The sequence below is a fragment of the Cheilinus undulatus genome, linkage group 4 (genome assembly GCF_018320785.1).
Source record: "Cheilinus undulatus linkage group 4, ASM1832078v1, whole genome shotgun sequence".
Classification (NCBI taxonomy): domain Eukaryota; kingdom Metazoa; phylum Chordata; class Actinopteri; order Labriformes; family Labridae; genus Cheilinus; species Cheilinus undulatus.
The window spans coordinates 1595544-1612375 of NC_054868.1; the positions used below are offsets into that span (position 1 = coordinate 1595544).

Genomic DNA, 16832 nt, shown 5'->3' on the forward strand with positions numbered 1-16832 from the left:
TGCGTTTTCTAAGTACCAGTCTGGTCAGCTGACTCCAAAGCATCCTTGACCACACTGAGAACACTTTATGTCTTTCCCTGTTTGTCTCAGAGACCATCCAGCATCATGAAGTGCTTTAATGCGGACTCTTTCATTTTCAGTCAGCTCTCCACGTTTTACCATTTTGAACAGGAATGAGGAATTTCAAACTGAATTGACCCAAATTTGAGTCGGCTCACTGGGCTTCTCTGAGAAGTCAGAAATGAATCAAGCATAACATTCAAGCACTAAAACTCATTTTTCTGTTCAGGAATGACAGTAAATAACTATAATCTGACATATTCATCAGAAATATTAATGTGCTTTACTATTTATTCAGTTTTTTTTGTAAATCAGTAAGTTTGAAAATTCATGAATAACAATAATAATTCTATTTTAGCATTAAAAATATAATTTGGGTTAAAGAGCTTCTACATATTGGTGTATTAACCGTTGAAGAAACATCAGAAATGATTTTGGTAATTACCAATGCTGTTAATTTAGGGCAGCTGTGGCAGAAACCTGACTGTGGGTGGTGGTCTGATACATTTGTTAAGCACTGTAAATGCACACGAAGGTTAGGACCGCTGATTTTTCTTCTACACAGGTGGCTTCTTTTGTTTGCTGGTGTTGAAAATATGAAATAAAGGTGAAAATTCTGAGGTCAAAGTCAGAATTATGAGTTTAAATCAGAATTCTCAGATCACAAAGTCAGAAGTCTGAGATCAAAGTCCAATTTTGGCTCTAATTTTCTTTCTTAGAATAAAAAAAAGTCAAACCTCAAACTAACTTCTTTTATCAGTGTCCCTGATCCCCTTCTGTTTATATAAAATTTTCTGGGCCACTAAGATTTCTAATGCTGCTGTTTTGTGAGTTGATTTTTTTTTCTTCCTACTGTATGTTTATTAAAAAATGGTACAATGTGGTTCAACACATCATCCCATGCTACACCACATTAAAACTCATGAACCATCTTTCAACATTACAAATAATAACTGGGAGGTTTTTTCTACAATTTTTTCATTTAAGAATTATTTTCATATTTATTTGTTAATTTAGTTTATCTACTATCATACTGTTACAAACTGGAATTTTTTAAGCGTCTTTCTAAACTTGCATCGTTGAAGTCCACTAGAGGGCGCTGATCGCATCACCCTCCTTGATTATAACCGTAGAAGAAGAAGCCTTAGCGGCGTGTGAATGGGAGCTAACAGCGCAGCAGCCAGTTAGCAGCTGGCTAACGAGCGGCTAACGATAACGGGATGTCTACAGCCTCTAAGGTGGTTCTGGGTGTTTCTGTGGTTCTGACTCTGAGCACCGTGGCAGGTGTGCACCTCAAACAGACCTGGGACAGAGAGGTGAGCCGAGCCGAGCCGGTCTGACGGCAGCAGACCTAAGACCAGAGCTAAAAGTTAGCTAAGGAGTCGTTGAGGTGAACGGAGCTCTGAGGTCACCGCGGGTCAACGGACTGTTGAATGGGAGCATAGCCAGCGTTTAACGGGCAGACTGACCGCTTATGGAATGAATGTAATAAAATAAAACACAAAAGTGAGAAATGTAGCTGCTGTGTTTGTAGGAAGCATCAGCTAGAATAAACTTCCGCTAAGTTTTTCAAAATAAAAGTGCTAGAAGCTTCCGTCAGCTGGGTGGGGGGGTACTTTAATGTCAGAAATTATTCAGCAGTCTAAACAGAAGTATTCTTAAAATGTCATTAAAGTACAGAAACATCCAGGTTCTCTTAGGGTTCAGGTCTACTTTCACACCTGGACTGGATCAGGATGGACGACCCTGACAGCCCATGTTTTCGGACTCTGTAATGGGGCCACTAGGATGACTATGATGTGGCTGATGCTGCTGTTGCGGTTTTGTCCTGTTATGTTCTTTGCTTGTGTTGTGATGATGCTCTGTTTTATTTGTGTTTCTGCTTCACTTTGCAAACCTCTGTTTTTAGAGGTGCTATACAAATAAAGTTATTATTATTATTATTATTATTAACCCTTAATTTGATCATCAGCTGGCGGCCCGGGGGCCAAATCAGGCCCCCCAAAGCTTCCTGTCTGGTCCCTAGAAGATCATTAAATATCAGAAATGCAGGAAAAGAAAATGTTGTGGTTTTAAGAGTATCTTTTGGCTTTAAATGTTGGCAGCTGATAAATCCACCCAAAGCAATTAATATTCAGATGCTTTTAGAATTACTTCACCTGTCAGCCATTATTAGTAAATATTTAAAAAACAGTGTGTGAAAACTGGCAACCATGGCCAGATAAAGTGGTGAAAAGGGGTTAAAGAGTGGCAAAAATAGACGATAAGTGGCAAAAACTGAGAAAGGAGGGCTCAAGCAGGCATGAAAAATGGTTTAAAGCAGTTAAAGAATGGCAAACAATTGGGTTAAAGAGTGATAAAATGGCAAAAAGTTGCAAAAAATGGGTTAAAAGTGGCACAAAGTGTTGCAGAAATGGCAGAGTGAAGCAGTGAAGTGGTGAAAAGTGTGAAACATGATTTCATTTTGGTGCTTAATCATAATTGTTGAGGGCCAATTCTTTCCAGCCAGTTCTGTGGGCATGCCTGTCTCCTTGTGCTCTATGGCGGTGGTTCTCAACCTTTTCAGCCCGCGACCCCCAAAATAAAGGTGCCAGAGACCGGGGACCCCCACTGGACCTGAAAGTGGCTGAACACAGCCATGCACAATCTGGAATAGTCATGTGCAGACAAGGCTGTCCATAAAGGGGGATAAGGGCAGAGCTTTCTGGCGCCCAGCCAAACCCGGGGCCCATGGAGGTCAGCAAAACCATGGTCCATTATAAAGTTAAGCTGTGATATCTGTATTTCATATTTAAAATGTTTTTAAAATTGCTACACTGGGCTAATAATGGCAAAAAATGGTGGAAAAGGTGGTGAAATTGGATTTTAAAAGTAGGAGAAATGGTGTAGAAGTGGCAAAAGTTAGATAAAAATGGCAAAAAAAAAAGTCCACATGAGTTAAAGTGGCAAAAATGGACATAAATAATGGTAAAAAGGAGTTAGAATGTGGCTAAAATTGCATTAATTTGGCAAAAATGGGTTAACTAGAAATTGGTTAAACTAGCAAAAATGGGTATATCAAATGGTAAATTGGGGTTAAAATGGGAAAAATTGAGTGTAAAAAGTGGTTAAAATGGGTAAGTAGTCACAATAATGGGTCAACAGAGACAACATCCAGCTTAAGTGGCAAAAATTGACTTAAAAGTGGCAAAAATAGGCAGAAAAAAGTGGTGGACAGAGTTACAAAAATAGGTGTTAAATGGTAAAAATGTGTCAAAATTGGTGGGAAAAAATGATAAAAGGGGTAAAAAGTTTGACAAAACTGGTGTAAAGTGGCAACAGTGTAATTTTAAAAATATTCTTAGTTTTTTAGAGGCAACTGGCGACCCCCTCTCAGTGTCTCACGACCCCAAAGGGGGTCCTGACCTCAAGGTTGAGAACCACTGCTCTACAGCATTATAGATCGGGATAGATCTTGCTGGAAATGCCTAAAAATTTCCTGTGATTTGAAAGAAAATACAAATACTAATAAAATAAAATGTTAATCAGAACTAAATATTGATTTAATTTTTCTCTATTTGGAAGTCCGGCCCCCAGAGACTCTGTCAAGACTTAGGCTGAATCCCATTTCTCCCCTTAACCCTTAATCTTAACCCTCAGTTTCAAAATGCGCAATCCCGCGAAGTGCGAGGGCTGTCCCAGTTCTCCCGGGAGTTGAGCTTAAGGGGCGAGATTGAGGGCGTTATCTCCCTCAGGTTTGAGCTGTTCTTGGACCTCCCTTGGTTTTGAGGGTTATCGCTTAAAGAAAGATGGCGGCGAATGCAGAGAAGAAATCGAGCTACAAATGTAAAGTTCTGTTTTAATAGAGATCTAAAAATTATGAAAACCACTCCCATATCTTAGTTTAATGATATTTTATGGATTATTTGCCTTTTGTAGCGTAACATTTACTTTTATTTTTACGATCGCAAGCCGGTTACTGTGCACGGACAAGCCTACAAGGGTGTCCTGAATTTCTTACTTTACCTGGCCGCCACACATTAGTTATATATTTTTGGAAATTAGTGCTATCCGTGATCAAGAAAGTGCGTGCGTCCGCTCGCTCTCCCTCTCTCTCTCTCCTCATACTTCCTGCACAGAAACTTTCATCACGTCTGTCCAGTAAATTCCCCCGTTATTCTGCGACCTCTCTTGTCAAACATCAGCTTCTACCATTGTTTAGTTTGTGAATTTATGATAAAACTCTGTGAAGTTCCTGCGCTGGTTCTGATCAGGAATTAATTGACGTTGTCAAACTTCCTCGTACAGATCAGCTGTTTTAAAAATCAGATCACAGGTGAAAATAAATAAAGACAAAGGTGATTTAACAAAAGATGATAACACTGAAGCAGAAACATAGAGAGGAAGAGAAAGAAGCAAAACAGATGAGCTGCTGTGTGTGAGGGAAGGGGAGATGTGCAGGGGTGTGTGTGTGAGGGAAGGGGAGATGTGCAGGGGTGTGTGTGTGTGAGGGAAGGGGAGATGTGCAGGGGTGTGTGTGAGGGAAGGGGAGATGTGCAGGGGTGTGTGTGTGTGGGAAGGGGAGATGTGCAGGGGTGTGTGTGAGGGAAGGGGAGATGTGCAGGGGTGTGTGTGAGGGAAGGGGAGATAAGCAGGGGTGTGTGTGAGGGAAGGGGAGATAAGCAGGGGTGTGTGTGAGGGAAGGGGAGATGTGCAGGGGTGTGTGTGAGGGAAGGGGAGATGTGCAAGGGTGTGTGTGAGGGGGTGTAAGGGGGCAAGATTAGCTGGTTTATATATATATATATTTTTTTTTTATTATTTTGAGGAGAAGACCCCAATAGAGAGCTAATAAAGCAGTATTAATGTTATGATGAAAATAATTAACCCATAGTGACCACTTTTTTAGATGGATGGAAATTATAAATATCCTTATTATTGCAACAAGGAATATGATAATTAAAATCAATAATCATTTATCAAACAAGAACTGTGTCTTTGATATGCTACTAACTCAGGCTAAATTGCAAAGACCTTGTCATTATTGTAGTAATATATCCTTTAGTTATTCTAAGATACTTTAAAGTTTTGTTCAGTGAGAATGTTTGGGGGATTGTGGGGGGCCTCATATCAGAGTCTGTTTAGGGTCTTTGGCCAGAGTATCTCAGAATCCCTGTATCATGATCCCATCACTATCATGGTCAACACTGTATAGTAGTGGGAATACACTAGAGTCCTTTTTGTTTTGATTATTCTTGCTTCTCTAAGGGCTGCTGTCCTCCTTTCTGGTGCTGTGAAATGGCCACCATAGTTACAGCTGTGTTTGGCGTTAGCTATTGGCCGTGTTATACGGTGACTTTCAGCTGAACATGTCTGTGGTTGTGGTGTTTATACATGTTGTTTGGTTGAACATGTTCTCCTTCTTCTTCTTCTTTGGCACGCTACTGCCCTCTACAGTCTGAAATCATAACTGCTATTAAGGGGTGTCCCATTTCTAAGTCATGAGATGGTCCTTACACTCGGTTTAGAGGGGCGAGTTAAGACTGAGAGTTGAGCTTGAGGGTAAGATCGAGGGTTAAGGGGAGAATTGGGATTGGGCCCAAATTTGGTCCATGTGCAAATATACTTGATGACCCCTGTCATAAACCATTTTGGATTGGTAATAGAACATAACATATAACAACATCAGATGTTGGAACCGAGACATTTTACCAATTCATGAAATATTAGCTCAATTTAAATTTGATGGCATTAACACATCTCTAAAAAGTTGGGACAGGGCCATGTTTACCATTATGTAGCATCCCCTTGGAAGAGAGGAGACCAGATGACGGCGTATTTGGAGAGGAATGTTGTCCCATGTGGTTTAGCATTGTCAAACAAACATTATACAGCCTCTTAGTGTCTCTGGTTGTTATATTGACCTGTTTCTTTGTGTTTTCCATGTCCAGCGTCTCCACGGCGGTGTCCTCAGAGATCTGGAGCGTCTGGAGAGGAAGAAGGAGAACCTCCGTCTGCTGGAGGAGCAGAGGGTTCTGACCAAACAGCTGGAGGAGGAGAGACGACGCAGAGAGGCCGAGCTCCGCCCACGGGACCACTGACCCAGGTCGACTCTGATCATAATACTAGAACTCTAAACTTCTATTTGATCATAGTGTAGATATAAAAATATTGGTACCCGTTTGAAACCAGGGCATCAGAACAAAGAATTGTGGGTACAAACATCGAGTTATTTATTGTTTTTAGTCACCAAGATAGCAGACAGACTTCTGAGCTCTCTAAATTAAACAAAAACAATGGCAGTGTTCATACAACAACCTTATTAAGATTAAAAAAGTTACATTCATGATTTGTAGTTTAGACATTGTTTTGTATGGAAACAGTGCCAGTGACTGTTTCATGACACCCACCTGTGCAGGTGTGTCTGTGAAGCGTGGTGATGGACAGTAGCAGCGAGCCTCTAGGAGGAGGAGAGGATGAGGCGGCGTGCACGTCGGCCTCGGAGGGTCTGGAGGAGGGCGAGGTGGAGGGAGAGACCCTGCTGATTGTGGAGTCGGAAGATCAGGGCTCGGTCGATCTGTCACATGACCAGAGCGGGGACTCTCTGACCAGTGATGTCGGCGAGGACGCAGAAGGAGGCTGGGTCTGCGAGGACATGAGCTTCTACTGTGACCGCTGCCACAAGTGGGTGCCTGCAGGTGAGACAGCCAATCACACAGCTCTGTTTCAACATTAGATAAATGAATGAAACCTTTCTGGGGGAATTGTTTTACTCTGAAAGCGTTCAAACAGTGGCCCTGTTTGCATTAATGCTGCCTTTGTGCATTTAGATACCAAGAGACACTAGAGAATAAAAAACTCACCTACTTTTACTGAGAGGCACACATCTCCCAGCCAAAACAGAAAAATTACAGACATTTAGACAGATATTTATGTCCATAAAGGTAGAATAAACAAAATAAACACAGTTCAGTTATACTTCCGGATTGTGACATTTCAAAATAAAAGCCTGGTTTGGCATTAACGTGGAGAAACTCCCCTTTTTCTCCATGATCAGCTCAGCTCCGCGGGGAGCAGCCAAGCTACCTGAAAGGAGACAACTTCTTCAAATTCACCTGCAGTGACTGCTCTGAGGACGGCAAGGAGAGCTTCGAGAGGATGAGACTCACCTGGCAGCAGGTAACAAATAAAATAGCCGCTCTAATATAGTCAAAGGCCAGTGAGGAACAGGTTCTTGTTAGACTGATTCATCTGTTAGAGCTCATATAGAGGTGTTTGTTACCTGTCTCCAGGTGGTGATGTTAGCCATGTACAACCTGTCGTTGGAGGGGACCGGTCGTCAAGGTTACTTCAGGTGGAAAGAAGACATCTGTGCTTTTATTGGACGACACTGGAACTTCCTGCTGGGAACCAGGTCGGTCTTACGACGATTAGTGTCCTAAATATCGTAGTCAGACGTTTTTCATCATCAGAATATCGATGTTTCTGACATGCTTTCATCGTTCCTGACTTTTCTCTGCATTCAGGAAGAAGACGTCAACGTGGTGGAGCACGGTGGCCGGCTGTCTCTCTGTCGGCAGTCCCACCTTCTTCCGCTCTGGCGCTCAGGAGTTTGGCGAGCCTGGCTGGTGGAAGCTCGTCCAGAACAGACCGCCAACCCTCAGACCTGAAGTGGACAAATCCACTACCAAGGCTAAAGGTAAGCAGTGAGTAATTTTTAAGGTAATTTTGCTACAGAAGGCACTGTTCTTCTTTTTGTACCATGGAAGAAAGTGGTCAGTCAGAAACTCTATATACATTGCCGAGGTCGTTTTCACACCTTCAGGGACCCTAAAGGGGCCTACCAGCTCTCTCCTCATGATTCCAGCCCAAAACATGATTCCCCCCCCCCCCTGCTGCCACCACAGCCTTGTTGGGACATGGTGGCCATCCACCAACCACCAAACAAAAAACTGAATGTTCATTGCACTGAAATCCAATTTGCATAATAATTTGGAATGCTGTGTAGACGCTGAGCTGATGTTTCCTTCTTCCTGCAGTGTCCAAACCATCAGTGGACCCGATCATCACCGTGGAGGGTCTGAGGAAGCGTGGAGCGAGAAACCCTGTGGAGAACGCCATGCAGCTGAAAGAGAAACGTTCTCGCACTCAGGAGGCTAAAGACATCCGCCGTGCTCAGAAGGAGGCGGTGGGAGGATACACTGACCGCAGCACCTCCTCTACGCCTGTGAAACTGGGCGGGGCCCGTGGCGGGAGCACGGGACGCCGCCCTGACCTCGTCCTGGAGAAAGGGGAGGTCATCGATTTCTCCTCCCTCAGCTCATCAGACCGCACGCCGCTCACCAGCCCGTCTCCATCACCTTCTCCAGACTTCTCAGCCCCTGGAACACCAGCCTCTCACTCGGCCACACCCAGCCTGCTGTCAGAGGCCGACCTCATCCCCGATGCCATGCCGCCGCAGGCGTTGTTCCATGGTGAGACACGACAAGGAGCTCTCAGAGTAGAATCATGTAGAGCACAGAAGGAGAACATCTCAAGACAAGGAGGCAGTTTAGAGCACAAATACAGGTTTTAAAGGAAGACTGAAGACAAATCTGAGTCCAAAGTCTTCTTCCTAAAACATTAAAATGTGCACTTTTGAGTTTTGTAACCATAATGACTCCATATGATCTGACCAGTGATGTCACCTTGGTGATTTTATTTATTTTTAACCGTGTTGTTTGACCTGTAGACGATGAGGAGATGGAGACTGAGGGAATGATCGACCCGGGGATGGAGTACCTCCCTCCTCCATCTGCCAACCTTGCCGCCCGTAAAAAGCTCCGCCCAGCTCCTCCCCACATCAAGTGCGAAGCGGAGAGCGAGGACGATGACGGGCGTGAGCGAGAGGACGACTTTGAGGAGCCGGTGGGGCGAGCCGGTGCTCCGTCTCTTTCTACGGCCGGCTGCACCGGCGCCGCAGAGAGACGAAGAATCCCCCATCCTGAGAAACCAAATGGAGTGGGCGGAGCCTCTCAGACGCCTCGCTGCACCCTGCTCAGTCTGTATGAGGAGAGGATGCTGCTGCGCCGGCTGGACGCCTGCCCACTCGCCCTCGCCGTCACTCCGCAGGCTAAACGCCTCCACAGGAAGCTGCTGGTGCGCCAGGCCAAGAGACAGAGAGGGCTCCCCCTGCTGGACATCGACCGAGCCGTCAGCGCCACCCTAAGCCTGGTGGGCGGGATCTACGGTGCCCAGGAGGCGGGGATGCTGGCGAGAGGGGGACTGATGGGGAAATACTGCACCAGCAGCCAGGAGACCAGAATCCTTGACCGTTTCCAGGTAACATGAACACACAGTTATACTAATCATAATAGCGGAGATAATAACGATGATAATAATGTATTGTTATTTGTATATCACTTGTAAAAAGAGGTTTGACATTAAGCAAAGACATATGTAGCCTGACACTCATCGGTGACCCTTTGAGGCCTCGTCCACATGTTGGCGCTAGCTTTCTGTCGTCCTCTGCTCTCTCAGAAATGCAGCATGAGCCTAAATGTCTGTTTAATCTTGATTATCTTGTTTTGTTGATCATGCAGGCTAAAATCATAGCTGGAATTAAAACTCAGTTAATTGACCAGGATGTAGGATGCAGATTTCAAAATAAAAGCCCCTGAGGCGGCGGTGGAGTCTGATAGATTATTCTGGTCTGGTCTGAACTACAGCAGCATTGAAAGCACATTAAACTTCTCTAGTAGAGTGTTTGGTATAGCTGCTATTATCACAGATTTGAGTGTTTCAGTGTTTTTATTGTGTCGAGGGTGGAGACAGTAATGTAAGTGTGTGATCGTGCAGACAAACTTCTCCATCAGAAGAGGCCTTCAGCAGCAGTCGGTGTCCTTCTGGAATCGTCTGATGGGAGCAGAAGGAAGTTTGGAGCAGACCATCAAGAGTCCGTACACTTCCCGTATCCTCAAACCGTACATCAGGTAACCAGGTCCTAAAATGCCGATGTGGTCTGGATACGCCTACACATGGTGGATCTGAGGCGTTTCTTAATGTAAATGTCTCCAAATGTGCACAGATTTCTGGGTAAAATACTGTTACATCTGACTCTGTTACACCAACAGCTGCACCGTTTTGGCATCACGAGTGCAGTAAAACACATGCATTTAAACCAGTGATTCAGTGTTGCAATAGTCCATAACATGGCAGAAATTTTACTGGTAACAGTAATGATACTATGAGATTTAACTCTTGACTCTCTTGTTTTAAGTCCATGATAGTCAAAGATCCAGGCTGTGGCTTTAAAGTAAAGCAACTGTAAACACTGCAGCTCCATACACTCACAGGTATTTCTCTAAAGCAGGGGTGTCAAACTCAATCACAGCAGGGGCCGGATTCTGCATTAAGGTCTAACCTGAGGGCCTAACAGGGTCCACATTTAACCAAACTGTTAACCTAATTTTCACCAGTAATAAATGATGGAGAAAAAACTAGCACTGATGATAAATGACTTGAGATTTAAAAAGTCAAAATGATAAGTTGAAAGGCTCAAAAATCTGAGATAAAAAGTCAAACTTATTATTTCAAAAGGTCAAAACACAATTAATGTTAAAATAACGCATTCAAAAGGTAAAAAAAAAAAAAGAAGGTCACAATCATGTTTTTGAACATTAACTTCACTTAGAATTTAAAATGGTGCACCTAAAAGGTCAAAATATGAGATAAAACATCAAAATTATAAATTGAAAGGGCCAAAATATGAGATAAAAAGTCAAATAATAAATGTAAAAGGGCTAAAATATGTTATAAAAAAAACAAAAACAAATAATAGACTGGAGTCACAATTGGGCAATGCAAAATTGAAAATATGAAATGAAAACACAAATTAATTTCTTTTCCCATATTTTTTTTTAATCCAATTATTTTTACTCTTTATTTTTCACATATTTATGACTTAAGGATATTTTATATCATCAAGGTTAAGTTTACATTTGATATGATATGATCTAGTGGGCCGGGTGTAACTGTACCATGGGCTGGATTTGGCCCCCAGGCCTTGAGTTCAAACTCACCCCTGCTCCAAAGCTCAGTTAAATCAGTGATAGTACTTCTGTGAAGTTCTGTTAAGTCTGTTGTTGTTGTTTTGTTTGAGTGCTTTTATTTTGAAAACCCATATCAGGAAATGCTTTGTTGTCAGCAGGAGAGAAATGAAACTTTAAATAGCAGGAACAATAAAATTCCCCGTCTTTGTTCAGGAGGGATTATGAGAGCCGTCCGGTGAAGATGAGGTTGTTATCAGAGATCAGAGCTCATGCCCAGAGGAATGATCCTGATTGGCTCCCTGAAGCCAACGCCCCTATCGACTACTGCTACGTCCGCCCTAACCACATCCCCTCGGTCAACGCCATGTGTCACGACAGCTTCTGGCCAGGTATGTCAGAACCTGCTCACCAACGATCCTCCTGTCATCACTGTATCTCTGTACAGTAATGTAACCCCACCCCCCTGCAGGCGTGGACCTGTCCGAGTGCCTGCAGTACCCGGACTTCAGCGTGGTGGCGCTCTATAAGAAAGTGGTGATTGGTTTCGGTTTCATGGTGCCCGATGTGAAGTACAACGAGGCGTACATCTCCTACCTGCTGGTTCACCCCGAATGGAGGAGAGCTGGCATCGGGACCTTCATGATCTACCACCTGATCCAGGTGAGCCCAAAGGAAGTGATGCCACCGCTGCGGACCAGGTTAAAGCAGAGTGGGCACTCACTGAGAGAATGCATAAATGTATGGCTTTGATTTATGAAGAACTAGTGATAGCAGTGAAAGGGTTAATCAGTGTGAACATTAAGAAAACGTACGCTGTGCATAAATTTACTGAGAGGAGAACCATCGTTATACCTCAGCCGACAGTTCTACATGCAGAACAGCGACTGGCAGAGTCTCTTTGGACCTGATATGACACCATAATAAAAAAATCAATCAAAGGAGTTAAACTTCCAAGGCTTTCAACATCTGAGCTGTTGTTTCTGTTCTATTGTGACTCAAATATGGGTGTATGAGATCTGACAATCATTGACTTCTGTTTATTTACATTTTACGCTGTGTCCCAACTTTTTTGGAACTGAGGTTGAATTTTAATAGCTCATTTAAGCAACAGTGCAATCAAAATGCTTCAAACAAGTAATCAAAGGAATAAGAAAGATAAAAAGAAGGTACTAAGAGATGTTTATAGATAAATCTGGATATTTTTGAGCAATTCCTGCTGGCAGACCCATTATATCATAGTTAGACCCTGCTGGTACCAGCTGTTGGCAGGATTTTACAGGATTTCTCAGATTAAGTCAGAATTCTCAAATAAAAGTCAGAGTTCTCGGATTAAATTCAATTCTCAGAATAAAGTCAGAATTCTCAGATTAAAGTCAGAATTCTCAGATTAAGTCAGAATTCTCAAATAAAAGTCAGAGTTCTCGGATTAAATTCAATTCTCAGAATAAAGTCAGAATTCTCAGATTAAAGTCAGAATTCTCGGATAAAATTCAATTCTCAGATTAAAGTCAGGATTCTCAGATTAAAGTCAGAATTTTCAGATTAAAGTTAGAATTCTCAGATTAAAGTCAGATTTCTTAGATTTAAAGTCAGAATTCTTAGATTTAAAGTCAGAATTCTTAGATTTAAAGTCAGAATTCTTAGATTAAAGTCAGAATTCTCAGATCAAAGAGAAAAATCTCAAATTAAAATCAAAATTCTCAGATTAAAGTCAGAATTCTCAGATTAAAGTCAGAATTTACAGATTTAAGTCAGATTTCTCAGATTAAAGTCAGAATTCTCAGATTAAAGTCAGATTTCTGAGATTACAGTCAGATTTCTCAGATTAAAGTCAAAATTCTCAGTTTAAAGTCAGAATTCACAGATTAAAGTCAGAATTCTCAGATTAAAGTCAGAATTCTCAGATTAAAGTCAGATTTTTCAGATTAAAGTCAGAATTCTCAGATTAAAGTCAGATTTCTGAGATTACAGTCAGATTTCTCAGATTTAAGTCAGAATTCTCAGATTAAAGTCAGAATTCACAGATTAAAGTCAGATTTTTCAGATTAAAGTCAGAATTCTCAGATTAAAGTCAGAATTCTCAGATTACAGTCAGATTTCTCAGATTAAAGTCAGAATTCTCAGATTAAAGTCAGATTTCTTAGATTTAAAGTCAGAATTCTTAGATTTAAAGTCAGAATTCTTAGATTAAAGTCAGAATTCTCAGATCAAAGAGAAAAATCTCAAATTAAAATCAAAATTCTCAGATTAAAGTCAGAATTCTCAGATTAAAGTCAGAATTTACAGATTTAAGTCAGATTTCTCAGATTAAAGTCAGAATTCTCAGATTAAAGTCAGATTTCTGAGATTACAGTCAGATTTCTCAGATTAAAGTCAGAATTCTCAGTTTAAAGTCAGAATTCACAGATTAAAGTCAGAATTCTCAGATTAAAGTCAGAATTCTCAGATTAAAGTCAGATTTTTCAGATTAAAGTCAGAATTCTCAGATTAAAGTCAGATTTCTGAGATTACAGTCAGATTTCTCAGATTTAAGTCAGAATTCTCAGATTAAAGTCAGAATTCTCGGATAAAATTCAATTCTCAGATTAAAGTCAGGATTCTCAGATTAAAGTCAGAATTTTCAGATTAAAGTTAGAATTCTCAGATTAAAGTCAGATTTCTTAGATTTAAAGTCAGAATTCTTAGATTTAAAGTCAGAATTCTTAGATTAAAGTCAGAATTCTCAGATCAAAGAAAAATCTCAAATTAAAATCAAAATTCTCAGATTAAAGTCAGAATTCTCAGATTAAAGTCAGAATTTACAGATTTAAGTCAGATTTCTCAGATTAAAGTCAGAATTCTCAGATTAAAGTCAGATTTCTGAGATTACAGTCAGATTTCTCAGATTAAAGTCAGAATTCTCAGTTTAAAGTCAGAATTCACAGATTAAAGTCAGAATTCTCAGATTAAAGTCAGAATTCTCAGATTAAAGTCAGATTTTTCAGATTAAAGTCAGAATTCTCAGATTAAAGTCAGATTTCTGAGATTACAGTCAGATTTCTCAGATTTAAGTCAGAATTCTCAGATTAAAGTCAGAATTCTCGGATAAAATTCAATTCTCAGATTAAAGTCAGGATTCTCAGATTAAAGTCAGAATTTTCAGATTAAAGTTAGAATTCTCAGATTAAAGTCAGATTTCTTAGATTTAAAGTCAGAATTCTTAGATTTAAAGTCAGAATTCTTAGATTAAAGTCAGAATTCTCAGATCAAAGAGAAAAATCTCAAATTAAAATCAAAATTCTCAGATTAAAGTCAGAATTCTCAGATTAAAGTCAGAATTTACAGATTTAAGTCAGATTTCTCAGATTAAAGTCAGAATTCTCAGATTAAAGTCAGATTTCTGAGATTACAGTCAGATTTCTCAGATTAAAGTCAGAATTCTCAGTTTAAAGTCAGAATTCACAGATTAAAGTCAGAATTCTCAGATTAAAGTCAGAATTCTCAGATTAAAGTCAGATTTTTCAGATTAAAGTCAGAATTCTCAGATTAAAGTCAGATTTCTGAGATTACAGTCAGATTTCTCAGATTTAAGTCAGAATTCTCAGATTAAAGTCAGAATTCACAGATTAAAGTCAGATTTTTCAGATTAAAGTCAGAATTCTCAGATTAAAGTCAGAATTCTCAGATTACAGTCAGATTTCTCAGATTAAAGTCAGAATTCTCAGATTAAAGTCAGAATTCTCAGATTAAAGTCAGAATTCTCAGATTAAAGTCAGAATTCTGAGATTACAGTCAGATTTCTCAGATTAAAGTCAGAATTCTCAGATTAAAGTCAGAATTCTCAGATTAAAGTCAGATTTCTGAGATTACAGTCAGATTTCTCAGATTAAAGTCAGAATTCTCAGATTAAAGTCAGAATTCTCAGATTAAAGTCAGAATTCTGAGATTACAGTCAGATTTCTCAGATTAAAGTCAGAATTCTCAGATTAAAGTCAGAATTCTCAGATTAAAGTCAGATTTCTCAGATTACAGTCAGATTTCTCAGATTAAAGTCAGAATTCTCAGATTAAAGTCGGAATTCTCAGATTAAAGTCAGATTTCTCAGATTAAAGTCAGAATTCACAGATTTAAGTCAGATTTCTCAGATTAAAGTCAGAATTCTCAGATTAAAGTCAGATTTCTGAGATTACAGTCAGATTTCTCAGATTAAAGTCAGAATTCTCAGATTAAAGTCAAAATTCTCAGATTAAAGTCAGATTTCTGAGATTACAGTCAGATTTCTCAGATTAAAATCAGATGAATTGATTTTGCCCTGCCAGAGCTCTCAAAGGTCGTCTTTAAAGATGATCACCTGTACGTACAGCTATGACAGGATTTCAGCTCTAAGTTCTGACGTGGCGTCCCTCTCCTGGTGTTTCAGACGTGTATGGGGAAAGACGTGACGCTGCACGTGTCGGCCAGTAACCCCGCCATGCTGCTCTACCAGAAGTTTGGCTTCAAAGCAGAGGAGTACATCCTGGACTTTTACGATAAATATTATCCTGTGGAAAGCACCGAGTGCAGACATGCCTTCTTCCTGCGACTGCGGCGCTGACAGAGTTCTGCTGCAGGACGCGCCAGAGATCAGACGGTGCTGAGGAACAACGATCATCAGAGTTCACCCATGACTCTCCTCTTAGGCTGGCTACACACCAGACGGGTTAAAGGTTAGAATCCTCTGATCACAGACATGAGACGAGTCGGCCAGACTGGACCAAAGATCCTAAAACCTTCAGACCAGGAGTGTGAGCAGATTCACTCTGAAATCTTCTGAAAGTGAATCTAAACTCCTCCTTCAGTCTCAGTTGTAGGGGGGACGATCAAGACTCAGAAATCCTCTTGTGTGTAGCCGGTCTTTGTCAGACAGGGATGACAAATGAACAGAATAACATTTACTGTTTGTCTGTTATCACGGGACTTTTGAGAGAGATTGACAGAATAAGAAAATTTTCATGTCTGTCTGATGTCACATTTCTTTGTTTTTCTGTACATCAGTTTTTCTTTCCTCTGTTTCCTCTGTATGTTTCAAAATAAAAGCATCCAAAAGTGATGGCTGGACACTGATCCACATCTAGAAACCTGCCTCTACATTTATTAACAGTCTCTGTCCAGCAGGGGGAGCTCTAAGTTTAGACAGCAGATGGGTTGTTGTCGCCCCCTACAGGCAGAGAAAGAAGTGAGTGGAATTTCATTAGCGAAGCCCCTCGTTTTAGGACACATTCTCCTTGTTCGTATTAAGATCAGTGTCCTTTTACGTAATTATTGTACCGAAGAACTGAAAAGCTTTCTACTTTTCTTTTAAAACTTTAAATTTTAAAATATGTTCTCATGGAGGCTACCATTGTTGTGCAGTGCATTCTGGGTAATGATGTAAATGGTTGGTTAATGTAATAATGGTGAAATATTTTCTTGGGAAGAATCTTTATTTTTAACACTAATGTGAATTTAATCTGCTCTCACAGCGGCGCTCTGAAGTCTTTTTTTGTTTTTTTTTTAGATTTATTTTGGGCTTGTTTTTGCCTTTATTTTGGTAGAGGAGGATAGTGGGTAGAGTTAGAAACAAGGATGAGAGCAGGGAGAGAAATGCGGTAGAGGGCCAAAGGCCATATTCGAACTGGGGCCGTCCATGTACGTGGGGCGAACCTTAAACCACTTGGCCACCTGCGCCCCCTTTTGTTTTTCTTTTTTAAGATTTATTTTGGGCTTTTTTGTGCCTTTTTTGACAGAGGAGGACAGTGGATGGAGTTG

The 16832-nt window shown here is 40.8% G+C and overlaps 2 protein-coding genes across 2 annotated transcripts; both read left to right on the forward strand.

The window, feature by feature from the left end:
- The first annotated feature begins 1201 nt into the window (after positions 1 to 1201).
- Positions 1202 to 6137, forward strand: LOC121509066 (protein PET117 homolog, mitochondrial). The gene is made up of 2 exons (XM_041786283.1): positions 1202 to 1376; positions 5988 to 6137. The coding sequence occupies exons 1-2, from the start codon at positions 1281 to 1283 to the stop codon at positions 6135 to 6137; spliced, it is 246 nt and encodes an 81-aa protein (XP_041642217.1). The 5' UTR covers positions 1202 to 1280.
- A 338-nt stretch (positions 6138 to 6475) lies between these two features.
- On the forward strand, positions 6476 to 16148 carry kat14 (lysine acetyltransferase 14). Its single transcript, XM_041786282.1, has 10 exons — positions 6476 to 6734; positions 7094 to 7215; positions 7329 to 7450; positions 7563 to 7735; positions 8076 to 8510; positions 8768 to 9357; positions 9874 to 10007; positions 11280 to 11455; positions 11536 to 11726; positions 15466 to 16148. The coding sequence occupies exons 1-10, from the start codon at positions 6476 to 6478 to the stop codon at positions 15637 to 15639; spliced, it is 2376 nt and encodes a 791-aa protein (XP_041642216.1). The 3' UTR covers positions 15640 to 16148.
- The last annotated feature ends 684 nt before the right edge of the window (positions 16149 to 16832 follow it).

What these genes read in the sequence shown, in the direction of transcription:
- LOC121509066 (XM_041786283.1), top strand. Translation starts at nt 1,281, where the DNA reads ATGTCTACAGCCTCTAAGGTGGTTCTGGGTGTTTCTGTGGTTCTGACT. An exon ending in AACAGACCTGGGACAGAGAG is followed by an intron (nt 1,377 to 5,987) that starts GTGAGCCGAGCC and finishes TTCCATGTCCAG; the next exon opens with CGTCTCCACGGCGGTGTCCT.
- kat14 (XM_041786282.1), top strand. Translation starts at nt 6,476, where the DNA reads ATGGACAGTAGCAGCGAGCCTCTAGGAGGAGGAGAGGATGAGGCGGCG. An exon ending in CCACAAGTGGGTGCCTGCAG is followed by an intron (nt 6,735 to 7,093) that starts GTGAGACAGCCA and finishes CTCCATGATCAG; the next exon opens with CTCAGCTCCGCGGGGAGCAG. An exon ending in TGAGACTCACCTGGCAGCAG is followed by an intron (nt 7,216 to 7,328) that starts GTAACAAATAAA and finishes ACCTGTCTCCAG; the next exon opens with GTGGTGATGTTAGCCATGTA.